The 18,570-nt window shown below is 39.8% G+C and overlaps 2 protein-coding genes across 4 annotated transcripts; one reads left to right on the top strand and one right to left on the bottom strand.

The window, feature by feature from the left end:
• Positions 1-49: 49 nt before the first annotated feature.
• On the bottom strand, positions 50-8,022 carry hcfc2 (host cell factor C2). Of its 3 annotated transcripts, none has more exons than XM_041977903.1 (17): positions 7,800-8,022; positions 6,891-7,039; positions 6,643-6,803; positions 6,233-6,435; positions 6,047-6,131; positions 5,854-5,957; positions 5,541-5,771; positions 5,247-5,456; positions 5,036-5,100; positions 3,700-3,805; positions 3,537-3,581; positions 3,373-3,428; positions 3,148-3,291; positions 2,881-3,066; positions 2,483-2,780; positions 2,334-2,394; positions 50-2,243 (listed from the first exon to the last, which is right to left on the bottom strand). In XM_041977903.1, the coding sequence occupies exons 1-17, from the start codon at positions 7,963-7,965 to the stop codon at positions 2,234-2,236; spliced, it is 2,280 nt and encodes a 759-aa protein (XP_041833837.1). In that variant the 5' UTR covers positions 7,966-8,022; the 3' UTR covers positions 50-2,233. The 3 variants fall into 3 exon arrangements, with proteins under 3 accessions (XP_041833837.1, XP_041833839.1, XP_041833838.1); XM_041977905.1 differs by having other exon boundaries at positions 2,881-3,063; positions 3,190-3,291; positions 7,800-8,018; XM_041977904.1 differs by having other exon boundaries at positions 3,190-3,291; positions 7,800-8,017.
• A 1,020-nt stretch (positions 8,023-9,042) lies between these two features.
• Positions 9,043-18,209, top strand: elk3 (ETS transcription factor ELK3). Its single transcript, XM_041977910.1, has 5 exons — positions 9,043-9,411; positions 14,048-14,275; positions 14,355-15,068; positions 15,929-16,051; positions 18,027-18,209. Exons 2-5 carry the CDS (start codon positions 14,069-14,071, stop codon positions 18,120-18,122), a joined length of 1,140 nt encoding a protein of 379 aa, XP_041833844.1. The 5' UTR covers positions 9,043-9,411; positions 14,048-14,068; the 3' UTR covers positions 18,123-18,209.
• Positions 18,210-18,570: the final 361 nt, after the last annotated feature.

Below are 18,570 nucleotides of genomic sequence, written 5' to 3'. Positions count from 1 at the left end.
ACTAAACTGTATCAAGAAGACGTTAGGTATCACAGTTAATATTACTGATTTAGTGTTCAAATATTTATTTAGGGATGCAACAAAATGATTATATAATAAATGCATCATAAGTTAAAGGGTCTCAACGTGTTTAACCAGTTCTTTTCATTGCAAATAATAGCCGCCTTAAAAAAATAGATAAATGTAAAGACAGTTTACATATATTCACCTAAACATTATTTCATTTGCACATCAGCTGAGATGGTACAAACAAAACATGAGGGACCAACCTAATCTCTGTGAGGTCTGTGAAGAAACTGAGCTCAATCGCACTGTATTCTTCCAATAGTACATTAAAAATGTTCACAACAGTCGTGCTTGCACACAGAGGCTCATCTCCATTAATGACCAAAGCATCAAACACAGTGACAATAAATTCAGCTTCAATATATCTAAAGATCCAGAAACACTACCATTAATGATTGTCATTTCAAATTCAGCACTTTCTTTGGTGTCTGCTTTGAAAAAACATGTCATGTCTCTCTGCTGGTCCCCATTTACCACCTTATTTGACCATAAAGAGAATTTCACATCAGTTGGATATCTCTTACTTAGAATATTGTCTGTTTCTTTTACACAAGTAAAATACAAGCAGTGTTGAAAATCTGACATATTAAATATTGTTTTCAGTTTGAAAGTAATCCACTTCGCCTAAAGTCTTTAGCGTCAGTGCTGCTGCAACCAAAATTTTCCCACAGGGATTGTTAAAGATTTTTAAAGATCAGTCTGCAGTTTAACCAGACGGTAAAGGGATACAATATTCTCTTTGAAAAACTAACAGCTGACCCATTAAACTCTCAGATGTAGATAAACGCTCAACTTAAAAGACAAAAAAAAAAAAAAAAAAAATTAACAATAGTAAAAATAAAAATGAAGCTCTGGGATAGATGAAAGATGAGAAATAAAAATGTCTTGATCCATATAACAGTCCTAAATAAGCACACAACAGCAATATTTGTGACATTGTTGCTTTAACTTTGTTTTTACATCTTTTGGTAAGAAATGTAACATAAAACCAAAGTGATTTTATTCTATCATTATCCAGTTTAGATATTTAACGGGACAACACCATGTTTTTCTTCTCCCCGGCCTGAGGTCTAATTTTTTTTACTTGTATTCGAGTATAAATGTTCAGCTGTAACATGAGCTGCAACAGTTGAAGAAGCAATGTGAAAGTTTCCAAACTGACAAGTCAGATTGAGCATAAGAGGAGGGAGCTGTCTGGAAAAGTGGAGCAACACCAGAAGTTAGACACTTAGCTTCGACTTTCCCAAAACTACCTAATTTCATATATTTTCTCACAGCGTTTTAGAAAACCAGGACATTTCTCATCCTCTTATTTTTCTAAGAGTTTTCTGGATTGCCTGGCTCTAATAATGAAAAATTAAAATAATTAAAAATCTGTTTAATATTCAGCCCTGGTATGTGGAAATAAATGAATGCTTGCAGGTCCTCTATGGCTGAAGGTGTTGATAAAATCTACCGTCTTATGTAATTACAACATCAATGAATTCTTTATAATTACATAACAAGCTCCTCCATGCAAACAGTGGCAGCAAAGGAAAATGTCTCAGTCTCCAGTATATGAAGCTGTCAGACAATCTGATTCTGTCAGTTCCAAATGCAGTTAAGTGAAAACAAAACAAGTGATGCAAACATGCAAAAAATAAAGATGCTTGGAGTACCATGCAGCTATGTACAATGGCAAGAACAAACAAAACATAAAAGGTCTTTAACTAGAACTGGGTCATACATTTGTAGAAAAATTCAGTCATCTGCCATGTAGTTACATATTTCATATTACAGCTTTAAAAAAAGGACTATGTGATAAAGTCTTTTTACAACCTGCTCCACCCATGGAACATTTCTTCATGTCTGTGTTGCCGACTTATAAAGAATTAGTGGCTGCTGAATTACACACTAAAGCATCTTCAATCATTTAAAAATAGTCAGGGATTAAATCTCTATTGATTAATGGCCTCCATTTTACATTTCATTACTGAACAAAACATTTGAAATGAAACAGCCACATGGTAAGGACATCCTGTGAACATGTGACTCTATTTACAGATTAATAATTAAATACATAAAAATAAATTAAGAAAACTGTCTAGGAAATGTACAACTTTTGAGCGGCCTACATTGCCAACTTCCTGAGAGAACAATTTTCTTCAACGACGTGGTCTGGACCATCTCAGCTGGAGCTGAAAGAGAAATGTGAATTTGTTTGCGACCGAAAGTTCCTGTTTGAAAGTAAAATGAGCTGTAACGATGATTGGGGTCTGCGTGGTTACCTGTCTGCAGCATCCTGGTCCGCCTCAGCACCGCAGGCAGGTGCCCGCAATTTAATTGGATCTGCAAAGATTTTAAATAAATAAATAAATCAAGACAGTGTATCCACCTGAAAAAAAAGCAGAAAATAAGCATATTGAAGCCCTTCCACCTTGAATCCAGCGGATCTGTGTTGCGGGGCCGTAGCCTTGCTCGTTCTTTGCAGCAATTCTGAAGACGATGGCTGGCCGGTTGGATGAGGAGCTGTCGATGTGGGCGTTTTCCAAGTTGGTGGAGCTGACGGAGCAGAATGTCTTGGTGCCGCGATATATCCGGATGAAAGCCATTTGACCTGGCCGCTCCGAGCTTGAGGAGCGGCTCTTCCTTACCGCCAGATACATGGAATACTCCAGGATCCGACCTGATGGCGATGTGGGAGCCTCCCAGTTGATTTGGACAGAATCATTGGCCTTTCAGAAAAAAAAAGAATGTTAAGAGAATTATAAATCTAAAACTCTACAGACCAATCTATCAACTTTCCCTCCATTTGTCCTTGAAACTGTGCATCACCTTGGTTATCTTGACAGCAGAGGGCGCTCCAGGAAAGCCGGGTTGGCATGTCTTGAACTCGCTGATTGGGCTAAAATCTCCCTGGCCAAAGCAGTTGATGCCTGCAACTCTGAACCTGTAGGTCTGACCTGGAGTCAGCTCCTTCTTCTCCCGCCCCTGATAGTCCTGAGGCCCAGGTAGCTTCTTCTGAGGAAAGGATGGAAAAGACACATGTAGCACCATCGAACATCATCTTCAGAAGGGAACCACAGTCTCTATTGTTTATACCTCTTTATTATTTGTGGGTCTACCACCGACTGTTGACGTTACCTGGTCGCTTTCAGCAGGTAAAAAAAAGCAGTTGACCTCACAGAAGAGTGTTTTGAACACACCAACATCAAACCACACTGCTTCATCTGGGGTCCCCTGAACCTGAAGGTAACAGGTTGCATTTTTATGATCAACTGAGTCAAATTAATGAGCTATTAATTCATGTTCAGAGGGAGCTCTGACCTGATCTGGGTGAGTGTACAAATCTCCTGCTTTGTCAGTGGAAGCAGATTGTTTGTCTGTTAAAAAAAGAATAGAAAAAGAGCACCTGGATTAAATTCTCATTTCCAACAATTTACTGCAGTCTGGTTTCTTTCTTAAAATTTGAGCATTAGTGTCGTCATTACCTGCTGAGCTGCTGTTTTCTGCTGCTGATGGCTCCTGTCCAGCAGCTGTAACAAAAACAGACGGGAAGGGAAAAATGTCAAGAGGATCACAGCCAAGAAACAAGAGTGAAAGCTCCTTCTAAGAAAAGGAACATTCAAGCTTTGACGATCTGACAAGACTCACTGCAGCGTTTGGAGTCTGAGTCCTTCACTTCTCTTTCTGCCTTCGCTTGAGTTTCTTCTAATCCATTTGAGGCCTCAACTGACTTATCCTGCTGCACTAAATTATTCTGAAAATTAAGAAAAAAAATGCAAGAACAAGAAATACATATTAATATCCTCTCATTTTCTTTATTTCTTCATGACATAAAGACAAAATGCTCTGACCTGCACAATTTTACAATGTGGTAACTATTCTGCAGCTGCAAGTGCAAAAACAGTTTAACACAACTGCATGTTACAGGTATAAACAAACTCAGCTCCGTTAGTGTGATTCATCTGAGCTGATCTGAGATCTGTCGCCCAGGGTAATCAGCATCAGAAAGAGAAGCATATAGCTCAACATTGTGTACCAAATTATTTTGCATAACACTTTCAAAACACTACCGGCAAATAGGTTGATTTTTTTTCCATTTCCTATGACATATTTTTAAAAAAAAAACAAAAAAGAAAAAAAAAAAGAGGTCAGGTTGAGGTCAGGGGCCAAGGGTCAGCCAAAGACTAAGTGGTATTTTTGCAGCACAGGATAGAGAGTTGTCTTACTCAAAAAAAAAGATGTAGCTGCAGAAGGCACAGCTCTTCCTTTATTACCACAGAAGGAAATGGTCAGTTGGAAACTGCACATGTTATGCAGGGGTCATTTTGAGACCCTCAGGCACCCTATAGAGGTCTACTATCTCACTCAAAACATCACTCCACCTCCACATTGTTGACATCGCAGCCTTTTTGGGACTTGATGGCCATCCACCATCCAGAACTCCATCCACCTGGACCATCCAATGTAGCATGAAACTCATTTGTGAATAAAACTATTATTTCTGAGACCACTGCAAACATTTCTCTTTGTGAGGATTGGTTAAGCAGGGCCTATATACAGTAATGAACAACTTCAAAACACTGGGGTATCCTGCATGGAGATGTTCTTGGGATTCCAGGGACACCAGGAGCTTTAAACGCCTGCTTGCTGCTCACCATTGGCTTTTTAACAGCTGCTCTTCTAATATGATTTATTCCTTGAAGTGCCTTTATCTGAACAAACCCATTTGCTCATCAATGATCTCACTTAAATTTTCAAGAATATTTCATGTTTTTCATTTGCAAAACATATCCTTCTTTTTCCCCGTACTGTATGGAAACTGGGACTTGTGAACCTCTTTGGGTAGTTTCCCTTTTATTAAGCTCACTTAGGAAACTAATTATCAAACATCTGAGTTAGCTATCAGTGATGTAAACAGTTAGGAGAAACAACATAAGTAAAATCTTATTTGGAGATTTAGACACATTAAGTAAGTGACACCAACCTGAGTTGATGCTTTTTCTTCTTGACCCGTATTTCCTTCATTTTTAGGCTGGAGGGACTGGATGCCTGAAAGAGAAAATATTACAGTTAAATTTATGTAAAAACACTCAGGTTTTTTTTAAACACCTATAAGATCCATTATGAAAACAATTCCCCTAACTTAAACATTCAAACAGTGTGATGATTTAACTCAACGTCTGCAGTCTTCTTACCTGCAGGATATTTGTTTTTCCCACTCTGCCCATCTGCTCCGGTTGGCTCGACTGGTTTGGCGAGTGGACTGTGGCCAGCAGGCCCGGGAGGAAACACAGGCTGGATTTGAAGGATGTAGCAGTCTGCAGCAGCCAGGGGGCGCCATGCAACATGCAGCATGCTGACAGTGGATTTAATGAGCATCACTGGCTCTGGGGAAGCTGGTAGATCTGAAGTAAAAAGAAGAGGATGTTGTCATTTTAACCTAAATTTGCATTGTATCTGATCTGCAGCAGTGACCCAACTGTACTCACCTGTCTCCAGGTACCAGAGGTCCTTGCAGCACACCTGGTAATTCCAGCTCTTGCGGTATCCGTCACGGCCGCTCCAGATGTAAAGCCTGGAGCCGACAGCGGTAGAACAATGGCCGGCCCTGGCTCTGGGCCTGCAGGCATACAGGTCGTCGCTGTGAGGACCCTGGCTCTGCAGCTGGGACTCAACATCATCCTGCTGCTCTGGGTCAAGGCTTTCCCACCACATGGTGTCTGGAAAAGAAAACCCAAACAACTGTCACCTTGCTTGCCTCTATGAATCATACATTTAAATTTTGACATCATAAGTACTGACCAAAGTTGAGTGCACTTAATGAGTTTGTGCAGATCCATTCGGCTTCTGAGGAAACATGTTTGTCTGACTCTGGAACAGGGATCCAGCCACCAAAAACATACATCCTGAACAAAGATGGACACATCTGCTGAACTAGCTTCATTAAAATTAATCATTCATTTCCATATGACACCAGAGACTATGAATGACTTACTTATTCCCTATCATATTAGCAGAGTGAAGACTTCTGGGAAGTGGAGTGGGACCTCTTGTTTCAGGTGTCGACCAAACCATCAAGTCTGACAGGGAAAGGAGGAAAAAGATGAGAATAATAATAAGATTTGGTTTTCTTCCTGAAGCCAACAGAGTTAATAAAACTTCTTAAAGACATAAATCCCACCAAGATCAAGCTGCCAGATATCATTTAACCGGTATCCTTGCATCCCTCCAAAGATGTAAAGCTTCGGGGAACCAAGGCCAGTGTAGCCAACACAGGTATGAGACTCTCTAGCAGAAGGACAACCACCCTTTGTCTCAGGGATGTTCCAGCCTCTCACCCCTGACACTGCCTGCAACTCCAACTCATAAAAGTCATCCAGGTACCTAAAATAGAAAATTATTAAACCAGAAATCTTAATAGAAAAGAAAGCTGACAAATTCAGCTTCTATCTGCTGATCATTTGATGCAATTCATAGGAATTGTGCAGCGAGTAAACTCAAACCATCTGAAAAATGGGTCCGATTTCATCAGTCACACACAGGTCAAAAGTCAGACAAAACAAACTAAGAGCTGCAGTATCTGCAAAGTACCTTGGCACATTGCCATTGGGATCCTCACTGTCATTGGCCAGCCCTCCAAACAGGTAACACTTATTACCCACAAGAGTAAAACTGTGTCCAATCCGAGGGCATGGGGGCAAGCCGTTTCTAGGTGCCCTTGGCTTCAGCTTCTTCCACAGCCAGCGGCTGGCCTGTAGAACAAAGGCAAGAGTTTCAAAATACATCTTACACAACAGTAACAGCACCAGTTTTAAAGTCCCAACTGAAAATAGCTTTACCTGAAGTTCATAAAGGCTGTTGGTGTATTTCCCATACTCAACCATACCACCAAATACTAATACTCGGGTGCCTTCACAGGCAAAGCCATGGGCAGCGCAGCCAGGAGGGATGTCACCCCTCACAGCAGGAAGAAACCACTGCTTGGAGACTGAAGAACAGGAATATGTCAGCTGTAACATTAAATAAGTATCAAGGGAACCACAGCTTTAAGATTTTTAAGGATAGCTGCTAGGCTTTGTTATCATTTTTTCTTATCTATGTGAAAGTATTTTCGCAAACTATAACAAACTGTTACCTTCACTATAAAACTTGAGAAACATCAAGCTTATTCCCGTTTGCTTGTTTCTCTCGCGAGATCCGCTAAACTAACAATCGCTTTTTGAAGTGAGAAGTTCTGTGTTTTTATGAATCCCTTAATAGAATTGTTTAATCTCCATGTGACAACAGACAGAAATACCGTCCTTTGTGCAAATCAGTTTCCATCCAAAATGGCTAAAAGTAAATGTGGCTTTTGGATAGTTCCGACAAAATAGTTAAGATGCTTGGTGACGTAATGAATTAGTCTCATATTTACACATAGTTGTGTTTCATCAGCTTGTAAAACAGTCAACTGTCTTCCCCCAACTTTTGTTAATGTGGATACCTGTAAAAGTGATAGTACAGCTAAAGCTAGCCGGCTATGGTAACACGATCCAACTTAGTAGAGCATAGCTTGTAATAAAAACAAACAAACAACAACAAAAAAAGCAATAACGTGGTGAACTATTATATAAAATTTGTGTTTTCCAAACAGCCAAGGAACATCCTTGCTAGAAGGCCCGTTTGCTTGCATGCTTACTTCGCTCTTGAGAATGCTAAAAACATTAGCCGCTAACCTACTAGTTAGCAACCAGCTAACGTTAACGTACCAGTGTTGTAAACATGAAGGTCTTCCGCTATCCCCTCGTTTCCACCACCAAATACAATAATCAGTTCCCGGATTGCAACTGCACGGTGTCCGTGTCTGGAGCGCGGTACCACCCCGGTAACGGAATGAACTTTCCTCCATTGCGGCTCCTCGACACAGGCGTTCATTTTCTTGTTAAGGAGCCTGTAGTTTGGCGCTGTGTTGACGTTTTAAAGATGTAGGCGTGGCCTTGGGAGGATGGCGAACATTCAAATTCAAGGTAAGACATCTCACTTTGATATATTTTTCATGTATTAAACTCATGAGAGAAATGTTGACAGGTTTGACAAAAGCAGTAATGTGCAGGAATATAACAGTTTTGAGATTATATCTGCTTCTTCGGTAATTTATTTGACATCAACATTAAGTGAAAGACATAAAGATCTTCAACATGAACCTCAGTAGACAAAAAGCTTCTGACTATTAATAAGCATATTCACCTGATTTTGTCTGATGACTAGTAAATCCATCATTTGTTAAGTGTTGATTGTGAAATAACGTCTTGGTGGAGCCAATAAAGTTGGGGGCTTTATGTGAGCAACGTGGTTCATCTTTCAAACATAGACAATCTTTGAAGGTCTTCTTCTTTCCTGCTGGTTGTGGTTGGCCTTCAGATTCAGATTTCTTTATTAGTCCCACCGCGGGGAAAATCACAGTTTAACAGCAGCAAGACACACGATGGAAAATAAATAGTAGGAAATGTAAGACAGATAATAAGAAAAAATGACATTTAGTTAGTGCCTCAGTTTTTAATTTCCAAACACATACTACATTTTATCCTTCAGTAAAACCAAAGCATACATAGAGAAAAAAAAATAAAACCTTTTTTTTTTTTAGGTTTTTGGGACTCATCGGAGTAATCACCTTAAGGAAATCTACTTTTTTCTAACAACATACTGCCTTTTACCCAAATTAAATAAAAGATTGGGCAACATTTTTAAAATACCGGAAGGTCCAAACTTGACCTAGTGCGCGCGCGTGTGTGTGTTTGTGTGTGCAGAAACAGGAACCCCTCCCGGTGAGCAGGAAGAAGATGACGTCATTTGTCAGTTGCTCAGAGCTGAGACTGTGTACGTACGTACGTGCGTGCGTGTGTGTGTGTGTGTGTGTGTGTGTGTGTGTGTGTGTTTTAAATAAAGTATCTGTGGTGTATGTATGGGAAGGTGAAGGGGGTGCAAAATGGTTGTGTATTATTAAGTTAATGTGTGCTGCGCGTGGCTTGGTCCCCTGGTCTGACAGTGTTGTTGTGGAACGAGAGCGAGTTGTTAAGAGGGTGTGTTTTATGGGAAATAGAGGTTGTGGGTGCGTGTGAGCATTTCTTTTGCTCTGTGTGTGTGTGTGTGTGTGTTTACACAGACGGGAATACTGCGCCAGAGGAAGTGCGCCCGTTCTCCGTCTGTGCGTCCCGACTTCCTGCTCTAAGGCAGGAGAGAGAAAAGCTGCGGATCCGCTTTCAGACAGCGGGCCAGCAGCAGAAGCATGGAGCCTCTACACAACACACACACACTGATTTAAGAAACAAACGTACACATCAACAGCGGGCAAACAGAGGAGCAGCGGCCGTCCACATCTGGGTAAGTGCCATGTTTCCTTCTATCTCCAACTTTCTGAAGTTAGTCCATGTATATCTGCAATAAACTTATGTTGTACTTTCTGTAACTCCATAAAGACTAAATTCAGTGTCAGTTTACAAACTTCCCAAAAGGCGCGCAGTAAACTATTAAATATGTGCGTAAAATGAGTGAAATCTGTGCGTAAAAGGGGTTAAAGTTGCGCGTCGGGCTTTCAGCTTTGAAACAAGCATCTCTTCTCGTTTTGAAGTTTGCACTTAAACAAAAAAAAAAGAATAAAAATAGTTTTGTCTTCCAGCTGTTATGAATAAAGAAAAAAGAAAAAGAAAGAGAGAACGGAAATACTCAGCCGTGGTTCCTTTAAAATGTTGTAGTAGACTTTCTGGTTTGTCTGGACCTCGCAGACAAATTGCCATGCGCTTCCGGATTGAAGCTGGCAGCAGACAACATCTTGAAAATGAGTCACTGGTGCAAAAACAAAGAACCATTTGAGTTCCAACAGAACCCCGCTCTCTCTACACACACATACACACTCACAGACATATTTCCAAAAATAAGAAGTAAGCAGCCCAGAGGTAATGGAAGGAGTTGTGTGTGGCTTTTGGTTTGGTTTGTTTTTGCTGAGTTGAAGAGTGTCCACTTGGCACAAAGTTGATATCTTGCAGAATCAGAATCACTATGTGTTGATTTATTACAACTTTAACAGGAAGACATTTCCTGGTTCTTTGTTGAGGGGGGATGGGGGTTATTTTTTATGTTAAATTTCTCTCCAACTTCAAAGATCAAACAGACTCTAACATCAGGACATAGATATCTCCCAACTATGTGGCTGATGCAGATCTGTGTGTGTGTTTTCTAAAAAAAACAAAAAACTTTTACATCATTTGGGTGGTAACAGCAACAGATCTTTAGAAAAATAAAGACACATGCAGAATGTGTGTGTCGGTTTTCCCGGTGCTTCCCAGTGACAGGAAGTCCTGGACAGCCTCTCACCGGGAATGACGCCCCTAAAGCTGAATGACAGGAAGTCCTCCTTTAGACACACAAAACATCACTACTGTTCCTCTATCACCTCTCTCTCTCAGACACACACTCAAATACAGATATAACAATTTATGCAGGAAATAGGAAGTGAGACCATGGGTAGCTGTGTTCTTGCACACTATCGTGGATCATTGTTCGCACTTTTCCCTTTTCCACTGGTTGATTTCCTTTGAAAACGACACTCAAAAAGATATAAGTGCTGTATATTCAGAATGAATTAGTAACATGACTGAAATGAAGACAGAGTTGTCATTACAGTGGCAAAGGTATAACACAATCTCCAGTTACGAGGCTTTATATTAATTTAAAACACTTTGAATCCAAGATATTTCATGTTTTGTCTCAGTGACTAAATTTCATTAGTTCCATCCCTTTTTGCATTTCAGGCCTGCATCACATCCTAAGGGAAGTTGATATGGTGGTAATTTAGGACTACAGCAATTATGTTTCTTGAAATAGGTGAAGTCAACTTTATTTGGTACAAAAAGCAGCATCAATAAAAGGCTGAGTCTTTGTGGAGCAAAGATGGCCAGAAGACCTCCCGTTTCTCATCAAATGTGTCAGAAAATGGTTGAAATGTTAAGAAAGTTTGGAAGAGATTTGCGTATTTGTCTCTATAAAGTGCAATCTGATTAAATGATTAAAATAATCTGAATGAGTTTTATGTAAAGGGTGAGTAAGCCTAAATTTGATACCTGTGACTTTATTTATTTATTTATTTTATCTTTCTAATGACACTGCTTAAAGAACCATCACCTGAGCAATGGGTTACTGTAGGAAACCTTTGTCACAATTTATAATAGAGACCAATTAGCAAATGTCACTTCAAACTTTGCTGTGGAAAAAAAGTAACTTTATGTTAACCTTGTTCAAAGGTGGCATTAAGTCCTCTGAATTCAGAGGCTTCTGGGATGGAGCATCACACAATGGAAATTTGTACTGAGATCAGACCAGTCAGGATTCTTTTTTTTAAATCTACTTTTTTTTTTTCTAAGAAATGGACACAAAGCACTCTGGACCAAAGATGAAAAGGATCATAAAGATTCTTATCAGTAACAAGTCCAAAAAGTCAGTTTCTGTGATGGCAGCTTCAAGGAAGTAAAGTACACTAAGTGTTTAGAGAAATATAAGCTGCTTTTATGATACCTTTTCAAGGGACATATACTATGTATTTTTGTTAATAAGACTACACTTAGTTACATTCTGTACACATTAAAAAAGGCATGGCGGTGAATGAAAGGGGTACAAGTATTGGACTGGCTGGCTGCAATCTTGTATGGAGACCTTTTAGGAAAAAAAAAAAACAAATCCCTCTAATTTTTGATACCTAAAGACCATGTTAGCAGTATGAATGAGACAAAAAAAACAAAAAAAAAAAACAAATGTCCTTCATTCCATAACATCTTTAATTTGTAGAGAGAAGAAACATATGAATCATTTTTGTTTGTTTTTATTGTTACCTATTTTCTTTTTTCTATTTTTTTATTACCCTATTTTTTCTGATTCAGTGTAAGTTCTTCCTCTCATGCCATTCACACCATGTTTTAACTGTTTTTTTTTTTTTTTTGCCAAAGAAACAGACAAGCAGACACTCAGAATCAGTTGTTTCCAGGTTAACAAGCCAGTTAGGACCATGCTGGTCTTGGCAAAGGGTCACTGACCACATCCTGCTTTGTCACCATAGAAACATCTGAAAACCATCCAACATCTGGTCTTCTCACTATGTCTCACTGTCACACTCACGCAATGTGAGACTCTATGCAGAAATATGAACATGAAAAAAAGCAAGTTCATTAAACATTGTGAGCAATGATAAATAAAACATATTGTCAATTTTTTTAATCTTGTTTTTCTTAAACAAGCTTGGGTCCAGCGACATATCTGTTCTAGAAAATAATCAGATCATCTGTTCACAACTTGTGCAAGGAAGTCACAAAACCACAAGACCATACATGTAAACACGTGGTCTGCATGCATGGGCATGTCAACTGCACCTGAATTTGAAATACAAAGTTAAGCAGTGTTTTTTTTTTCTTACTTGTTACTATAGAAAAAGCTTTAATGTGCATTAAAGTGTCCCCTCACAAAAAAAATAAAAAATTAAATAGACGTTTTAAACATGTCCATCAGATGAGTTTACATATAAAAAGTCATACATGAGCAAAATTTAGCGATTAGTGTTATGATTGGAAATTTCTGTTTTTATCTGCAGAGCCCATGCGCACACAAACACACATGTTTTTAATACCACAGATTTTTATGTGTGTTTGTCTCTACTGTCCACATACTAATGCCGTTTTTGGGCACATAAGCGGAGCATTTTTAAAAACGCCCTCCAAGGTGAAAATCTCCACTTATTTGTATTGTAACTTTAATGTTTGCGCTGGGTTAGTTTGTGACATCTGATTGTGTGACACTATCTCCTCAGTCTGATGTCAGAATATGTTCCAATCCCCTCCTTTGTTAGCAAGATAATGGAAAACCTAGTCAAATTAGCGCTTGTGCTAACCTTGGGCTTTTTACATTTGCACATATTCATTTACTTACCAACTATATTGAGAAACAGAAGCATCAGAAAGGAATTGTAGAGTGCATTAAAAACAACACTCTAATGACACAGTCCAGACACTGTTTTGGACCAGACCTGGTTCGGCCTCCAGTTGGTGGGAAAGCTTTGAGGAACAATGTGGGTTTTTTTCTCTCTAAAGAATAACAAAATCATTTTCTTATGCCGAGGACATGTTGTTGCATTTGACTGAGCATTTGCATTTGACACCAAAGAGCAGGAAACAGCTCTGACATCCCCTTTCAATTCAGCCAGAAAAGTTGCGTTCACACTGTATGTGTGTATTTTTAATGTGGACAGATATTTTTGTAAATGTAAAAACTCGTGTTTTTTTTTTTTTTGTTTGTTTGTTTTTTTAAACATCTGTATTCATGTAGAAACAGCCCAAATGTTCCATGTTCAAGAATGGACAAACCAATCCCGACTGCTTGCAGCGTTCGGCTGTAGAACTGTTTTGCATGCTGTGAGGAAACACTAAAATGAGAACCTAGCACAAGCTACCAGGAGAAGTTGGCTGGAGGCTAACAGGGGTTCTGTTTAGCCACTCAATGAGACAGTAGCTTCTAGCCACTGAGACCAGGCCTGCATGAACCAAGTGGGCAGTAGCCATGTGAGCAGATGCTACTAGGACTAACTTCAGCTAGCCGTTAGGATTCTTCTCTAGTCTAGAAAGTAGCTGCATGGTGCTAGCAGCTTATGTCACTTCCATAGATCTCCTTTCACTGAATGACAAAAAAAGGTGATTATAGAAAAAAATTCTAAATGTACAATTGTAAGGAATTCAGATGAGATAATAACTACTGGGATTTGATTTTTAATGTGCAATTTTTAATAAGGTTTCATGGGCACAACTGAACTTTTTAAAAGATAGAGGGAATCTCAGTGCTGAATTTGTCAATTTTCTTTTATTAGTGCTTAAGCTGACAAGTCCAAAGAGAATTATAATTCAGCAGAGCATTTTATCTTGACTGTCTTGTCCTAGTTATCAAGCTCTCATTAAAGCCATGTTTTCCTGATTCTTCTCTGCAGATTGCCTTCATCTGTGCCATCATGGAGAGCTCCATAACACTCTGGCAGTTCCTGCTCCAGCTGCTGCTCGACCAAAGCCACAAGCACCTCATCTGCTGGACATCCACTGACGGCGAGTTCAAACTGCTCAAATCAGAGGAAGTGGCAAAGCTGTGGGGGTTGCGCAAGAACAAGACCAACATGAACTATGACAAGCTGAGCAGAGCGCTGCGCTACTACTACGATAAGGTATGCAACATGTAAAATATTATGCATAACAACTTTAAATGGGTTTAAAATGAGAGCTAATTTTGTATGTATCCCGCAGAATATCATCAAGAAGGTGATTGGGCAAAAGTTTGTCTACAAGTTTGTGTCATTCCCTGAGATTCTGAAGATGGACCCTGCAGTGGTGGAGGCGGGTCGCATTAGCGAAGAGAGTGGGGGTGTGATATCAGAACCTGAAGCTGAAGATGAGGATGGAGCTGAGAGAAAACAGTACCTCCACTCTGGCCTGTACTCTTCCTTCACTATCAACTCCCTGCAGCATCCTTTAGAGCAACACCAGCCAATCAAAACAGAGCCTAGACCTGCTAGCAATGACGACAGCTCCTCTGTCATTCGATTTGTAAAAAACTGCGGTCACTCATCTCTCCCTTCAACCCCACCCCCATCATCAACTGAGAGCTCCCACTCATTCAGGCTGTCTCCTCGCCTGGCCTGCTCTTCATCTCCACCGCTAAGCCCTACCCACATACGGATGAGGGTGCGGAGCCAGAGTATAGACACTGATGATTTAGAGCCCAATGCCCAACCTCTAAACCTGTCGTCTGGTCAGAGAGAGAGGGAGAGGTTCCAATCCAAAACAACACCAGAGAGGAGGGGGTTGGCCAATGGTGCACCATACAAGGGCAGAAAACCCAAAAGCTTGGAAATCTCTTCCTCCTCTCTCCTTTTGACAGGAAGTGACCTTGTCTCTATTGCCCTCAATAGCCCGGCACTGCCCTCAGGGTCCCTCACCTCTGCCTTTTTCACTGCACAGGTACGACATGACACATTACCCAAGTATTAACATTCACAAGTTCCTCTGCAAATGCATTAGACAAGGAACATAAAGAGTTACTGGTAGAGGAGGGGAAGGAGAGGTTTTTGATGAAAAAAAATCAGACAGGGAGGGGATGGAGAGAGGTGAGTGGAAAGAGGAGGAGGGGAGGAAGGAGAATTCTAAGTGAAGCCATATGTTCCTGATGCTCCTGATCCACTGGCAGCAAATCGCTGACCAAAACAGGACAGTCTGACTACATTCAGGCATTCAGCTGACGCTCTTATCCAGACTGAGTGATCGCATGCTGCTGTGTGTGAAATTAGAAGAAGTGTAAGCTAAAACATTAACCAGTTATTAGTATATACTGACTTTTTTTAACCAGAGAAACTTATTCAATTCTGTAATTTTTCCAAGTATTTGTGGCCTGCTTTTTTTTTTTTTTTTATAGATCTTAGTCCTCTTTGAAACCTTCAAATGGTGGCTGATGCTTTTTCAGTGGCAAGTTTGTCAGTTCTCTTAACATGAAGAAAAGAAACACCAAAAACTGCTCAGTAGAGGCGAGCAGGAGTTTAACAAAATAACACTGAATAATTGATAAGTAGTAGATGCCAGTGACATATGATCAAATCACAACTCTGTACCAATTCACAGGAAGGGTTTAGCCATTTTAGGGTATTTTAGGAAAGAAATGACGACTGACATGCAACAAATTTTACTAGACATATGAAAACTTGGAACCTCACTGTTCAAAGTTAGAGCCTCGAAGCCGAACACTAGACCACATGCTTTGAGGTCTTCACTTTGACAAAATTGCCAGCATTAGTGCATGTATCTCATTGATTGTTTTGCCTTTATAGACTCCATCTGGTCTGTTGCTCACTCCCAGTCCTCTTCTCTCCAATATCCATTTCTGGTCTGGTTTGAGTCCAGTGGGGCCGCTGAGCCCTGCCCAACTACAAGGTCACACCCCACTTTTCCAGGTAACCCTCATTTGTTTGTAAAACCATGTATATCAAGATCCTCAATGGCTGCTGGCATTTTCCTAACCCTTGAATGGTTTAGCTAACTCAAAGCTGGCCCTAATCTACAACTGAAGCTAAGGAAAATATAGTTATGAATCATGTCAAAAGTGAATTAAAAATAAACCAGTTTACAGCAGACTGCTGCCTTGTAACGGAAGCCTCCCTTTGGCCACTTCATGCTCCAGATTTACCTCTGCACTGTTTTGATTTGTATTTTCTTCTACACGCCTGTGTCCGAGACGTTTGTATATGCGTGATTCGCCATACGCCAGACTTTCAAAATAGGCTGCAGATGTTTCCGCTCCAGTGTGGACAAGAAAAGGGGGCAACTTCCTGTTGGCTAGAGGGGGTAACATGAGAGGGCTGGTTAGTCAGGAGTCCCTCCCACCATTTTTAACTTTCTATCTCAAAAACACACAACCCCCTAAATAAACTCTAAAGCATCTAATGGCCAGTGTTGTGATCGTAGAACAGGATTTGTTCCCAGATGTAGAGCTCTCACAATGTTACAAAATCTGGGTTTTGGAAATTTAACATAAGATTCACACAGCTTCAAGATGACATATTTATCTCATCAAAAGCCAAAGTATTTCTGTAAAAGCATTAATTAAACTTTATACAAAGGAACCATTATACTCAGGACACCAAGGCTGCTTGTTAGATGGTTGTAGGTTTGGGAAATCGTGACACTTTAGACTTTGAATGCAGTTACTGACATTACATTGTTAGGGGAAGTACAGCTCTTCTTTCAGTAAATTATGTAGTTATAATGAATCTACTTTTAACCTTAAAAAAAATCAGTGTGGGTTTTTGTTTGGATCTGGTCCACTTTTACATTCATGCTCTGTTTGTTAAGCCACCTACCCCTGGTCTATGAATCATTTAAGCATCAAAAAGGGCACCTAACTAAAAAAAAGAATGAACCAGCAAACAGATAACTTAGCAAAGAGCCTATTTAAATTGTAATCTTTAAACAATACTAGCAGGAATTGAAAAATTTGGAAAAAGAAATAGTAGCAGGGCTATATCATCTAAAGAAGACCAATAGTATCAGTGATGTCCTTAAAACTATAGGAAAAGACTCCAGCAAACACCTGAGAGGTGTCTCTGGACCTTCAGTTGATCCATTTATTGTTCACTGAGGCTTCATCAAAAATGATCTCCATGGAAGGGAGGATGTAAAGAAGCCATTCTTGAGGAGGCAAAAAGGGAGATAAAGGCTGAGGTATGCCAAACAAGAACAGCACTAAAAATCAGTGACAACCGGTCTTATAGAGTGATGAATCCTCCCCAAGACCCTGAACAATGTTGAGGCCATGTGGGATCATCTTCACTGAGAACAGAACAAAAGGTCCAAGATCCAAAGAAGAGCTTTGGAAAGTCTTTCAAAAATCCAGATAACTATTCCTGAACTACTTAAATAAACTAGACAACTTTTCTAAGGTTCAGACTGTTGATGAATGAAATAATCATAAACTTTGTTTTTGCCGTATACAGTGTATTTCCATCTATGACTGCAACCATTTCCTGTTTTTCTCACAATATATTATATTTGAGGGGTGCTGCAGTCACTGATGTTTTCCATATAAATAATTGGACCTTTTAATCCACTTTCAGAAGAACCTAAACTAAGTTTGGCAATGAATTGTTCTTAATTCTGTGTCTTTTGTCCACAAGGCCTCAGACTTAAACTGACTCAGAAAGCATATTCAGCATGATGCAGTTAATGAGATAAAGACATTTTGCTTGCTTGTAGGCTGAAGACACATATTCCTATTTCCTATTGTACTGTCAGCAAGCTAAGGATTATGGAGGATGTACAGTTGCTCTTTCACTTTTTTTTTGTCCCTGCAGGTTGCATTTCTAAAGAAAGTAAATCTCAGCTAGTTGGCAGTGTGTTTTTTGTTCTGTAATTCTACCTGTCCCCCTGCAGTTCCCTACACTGCTGAATGGACCCATTCCTGTACCTCTGCCCAGTGTGGACGCACCTTCTCCTCTGCTGATCTCCTCCAACTCCAACAAGTCCTGATGCCAGCCTGAATTCAAAGAACAAACTGGACCAAAAAAGTAGCCGAGCAGGGCCACACCTTTACCAGCTAAAGGACCAAACAAATAATAAAAAAAAAAACCTGATGCAAGACTTTGACTCTCATCATACTTTTGAGATGTTCCTCACTCTAATGAAGAGTATTTGCTTTAGATACATTTTTGTATGTTTACTTCAGGGTTACACTTTGGTCTGTGTTAAAACCTCAGACTTTCTTTAAGTACAAAGAAATTGACTGGAAGTCAGATCTCATCGCACTTTTCATCTCAATATATCTGTGTCACATCTAGAAGCTAGAGGTGTCAGTAGATTACAGTATCACAGCTTCCTAGATACACGTTTGTGGTGCTGTAGTGCAGAAATGTACTTTCTTGCCACAGGATAATGCTACGTGAGAAAATTCTTAGCACTGACACATGATATTGTTAAA

The sequence above is a fragment of the Melanotaenia boesemani genome, chromosome 23 (assembly GCF_017639745.1).
Source record: "Melanotaenia boesemani isolate fMelBoe1 chromosome 23, fMelBoe1.pri, whole genome shotgun sequence".
Taxonomy (NCBI): Eukaryota; Metazoa; Chordata; class Actinopteri; order Atheriniformes; family Melanotaeniidae; genus Melanotaenia; species Melanotaenia boesemani.
The sequence above is the reverse complement of the archived record's forward strand: the minus strand, read 5'-3'. Positions and strand labels throughout refer to the sequence as shown.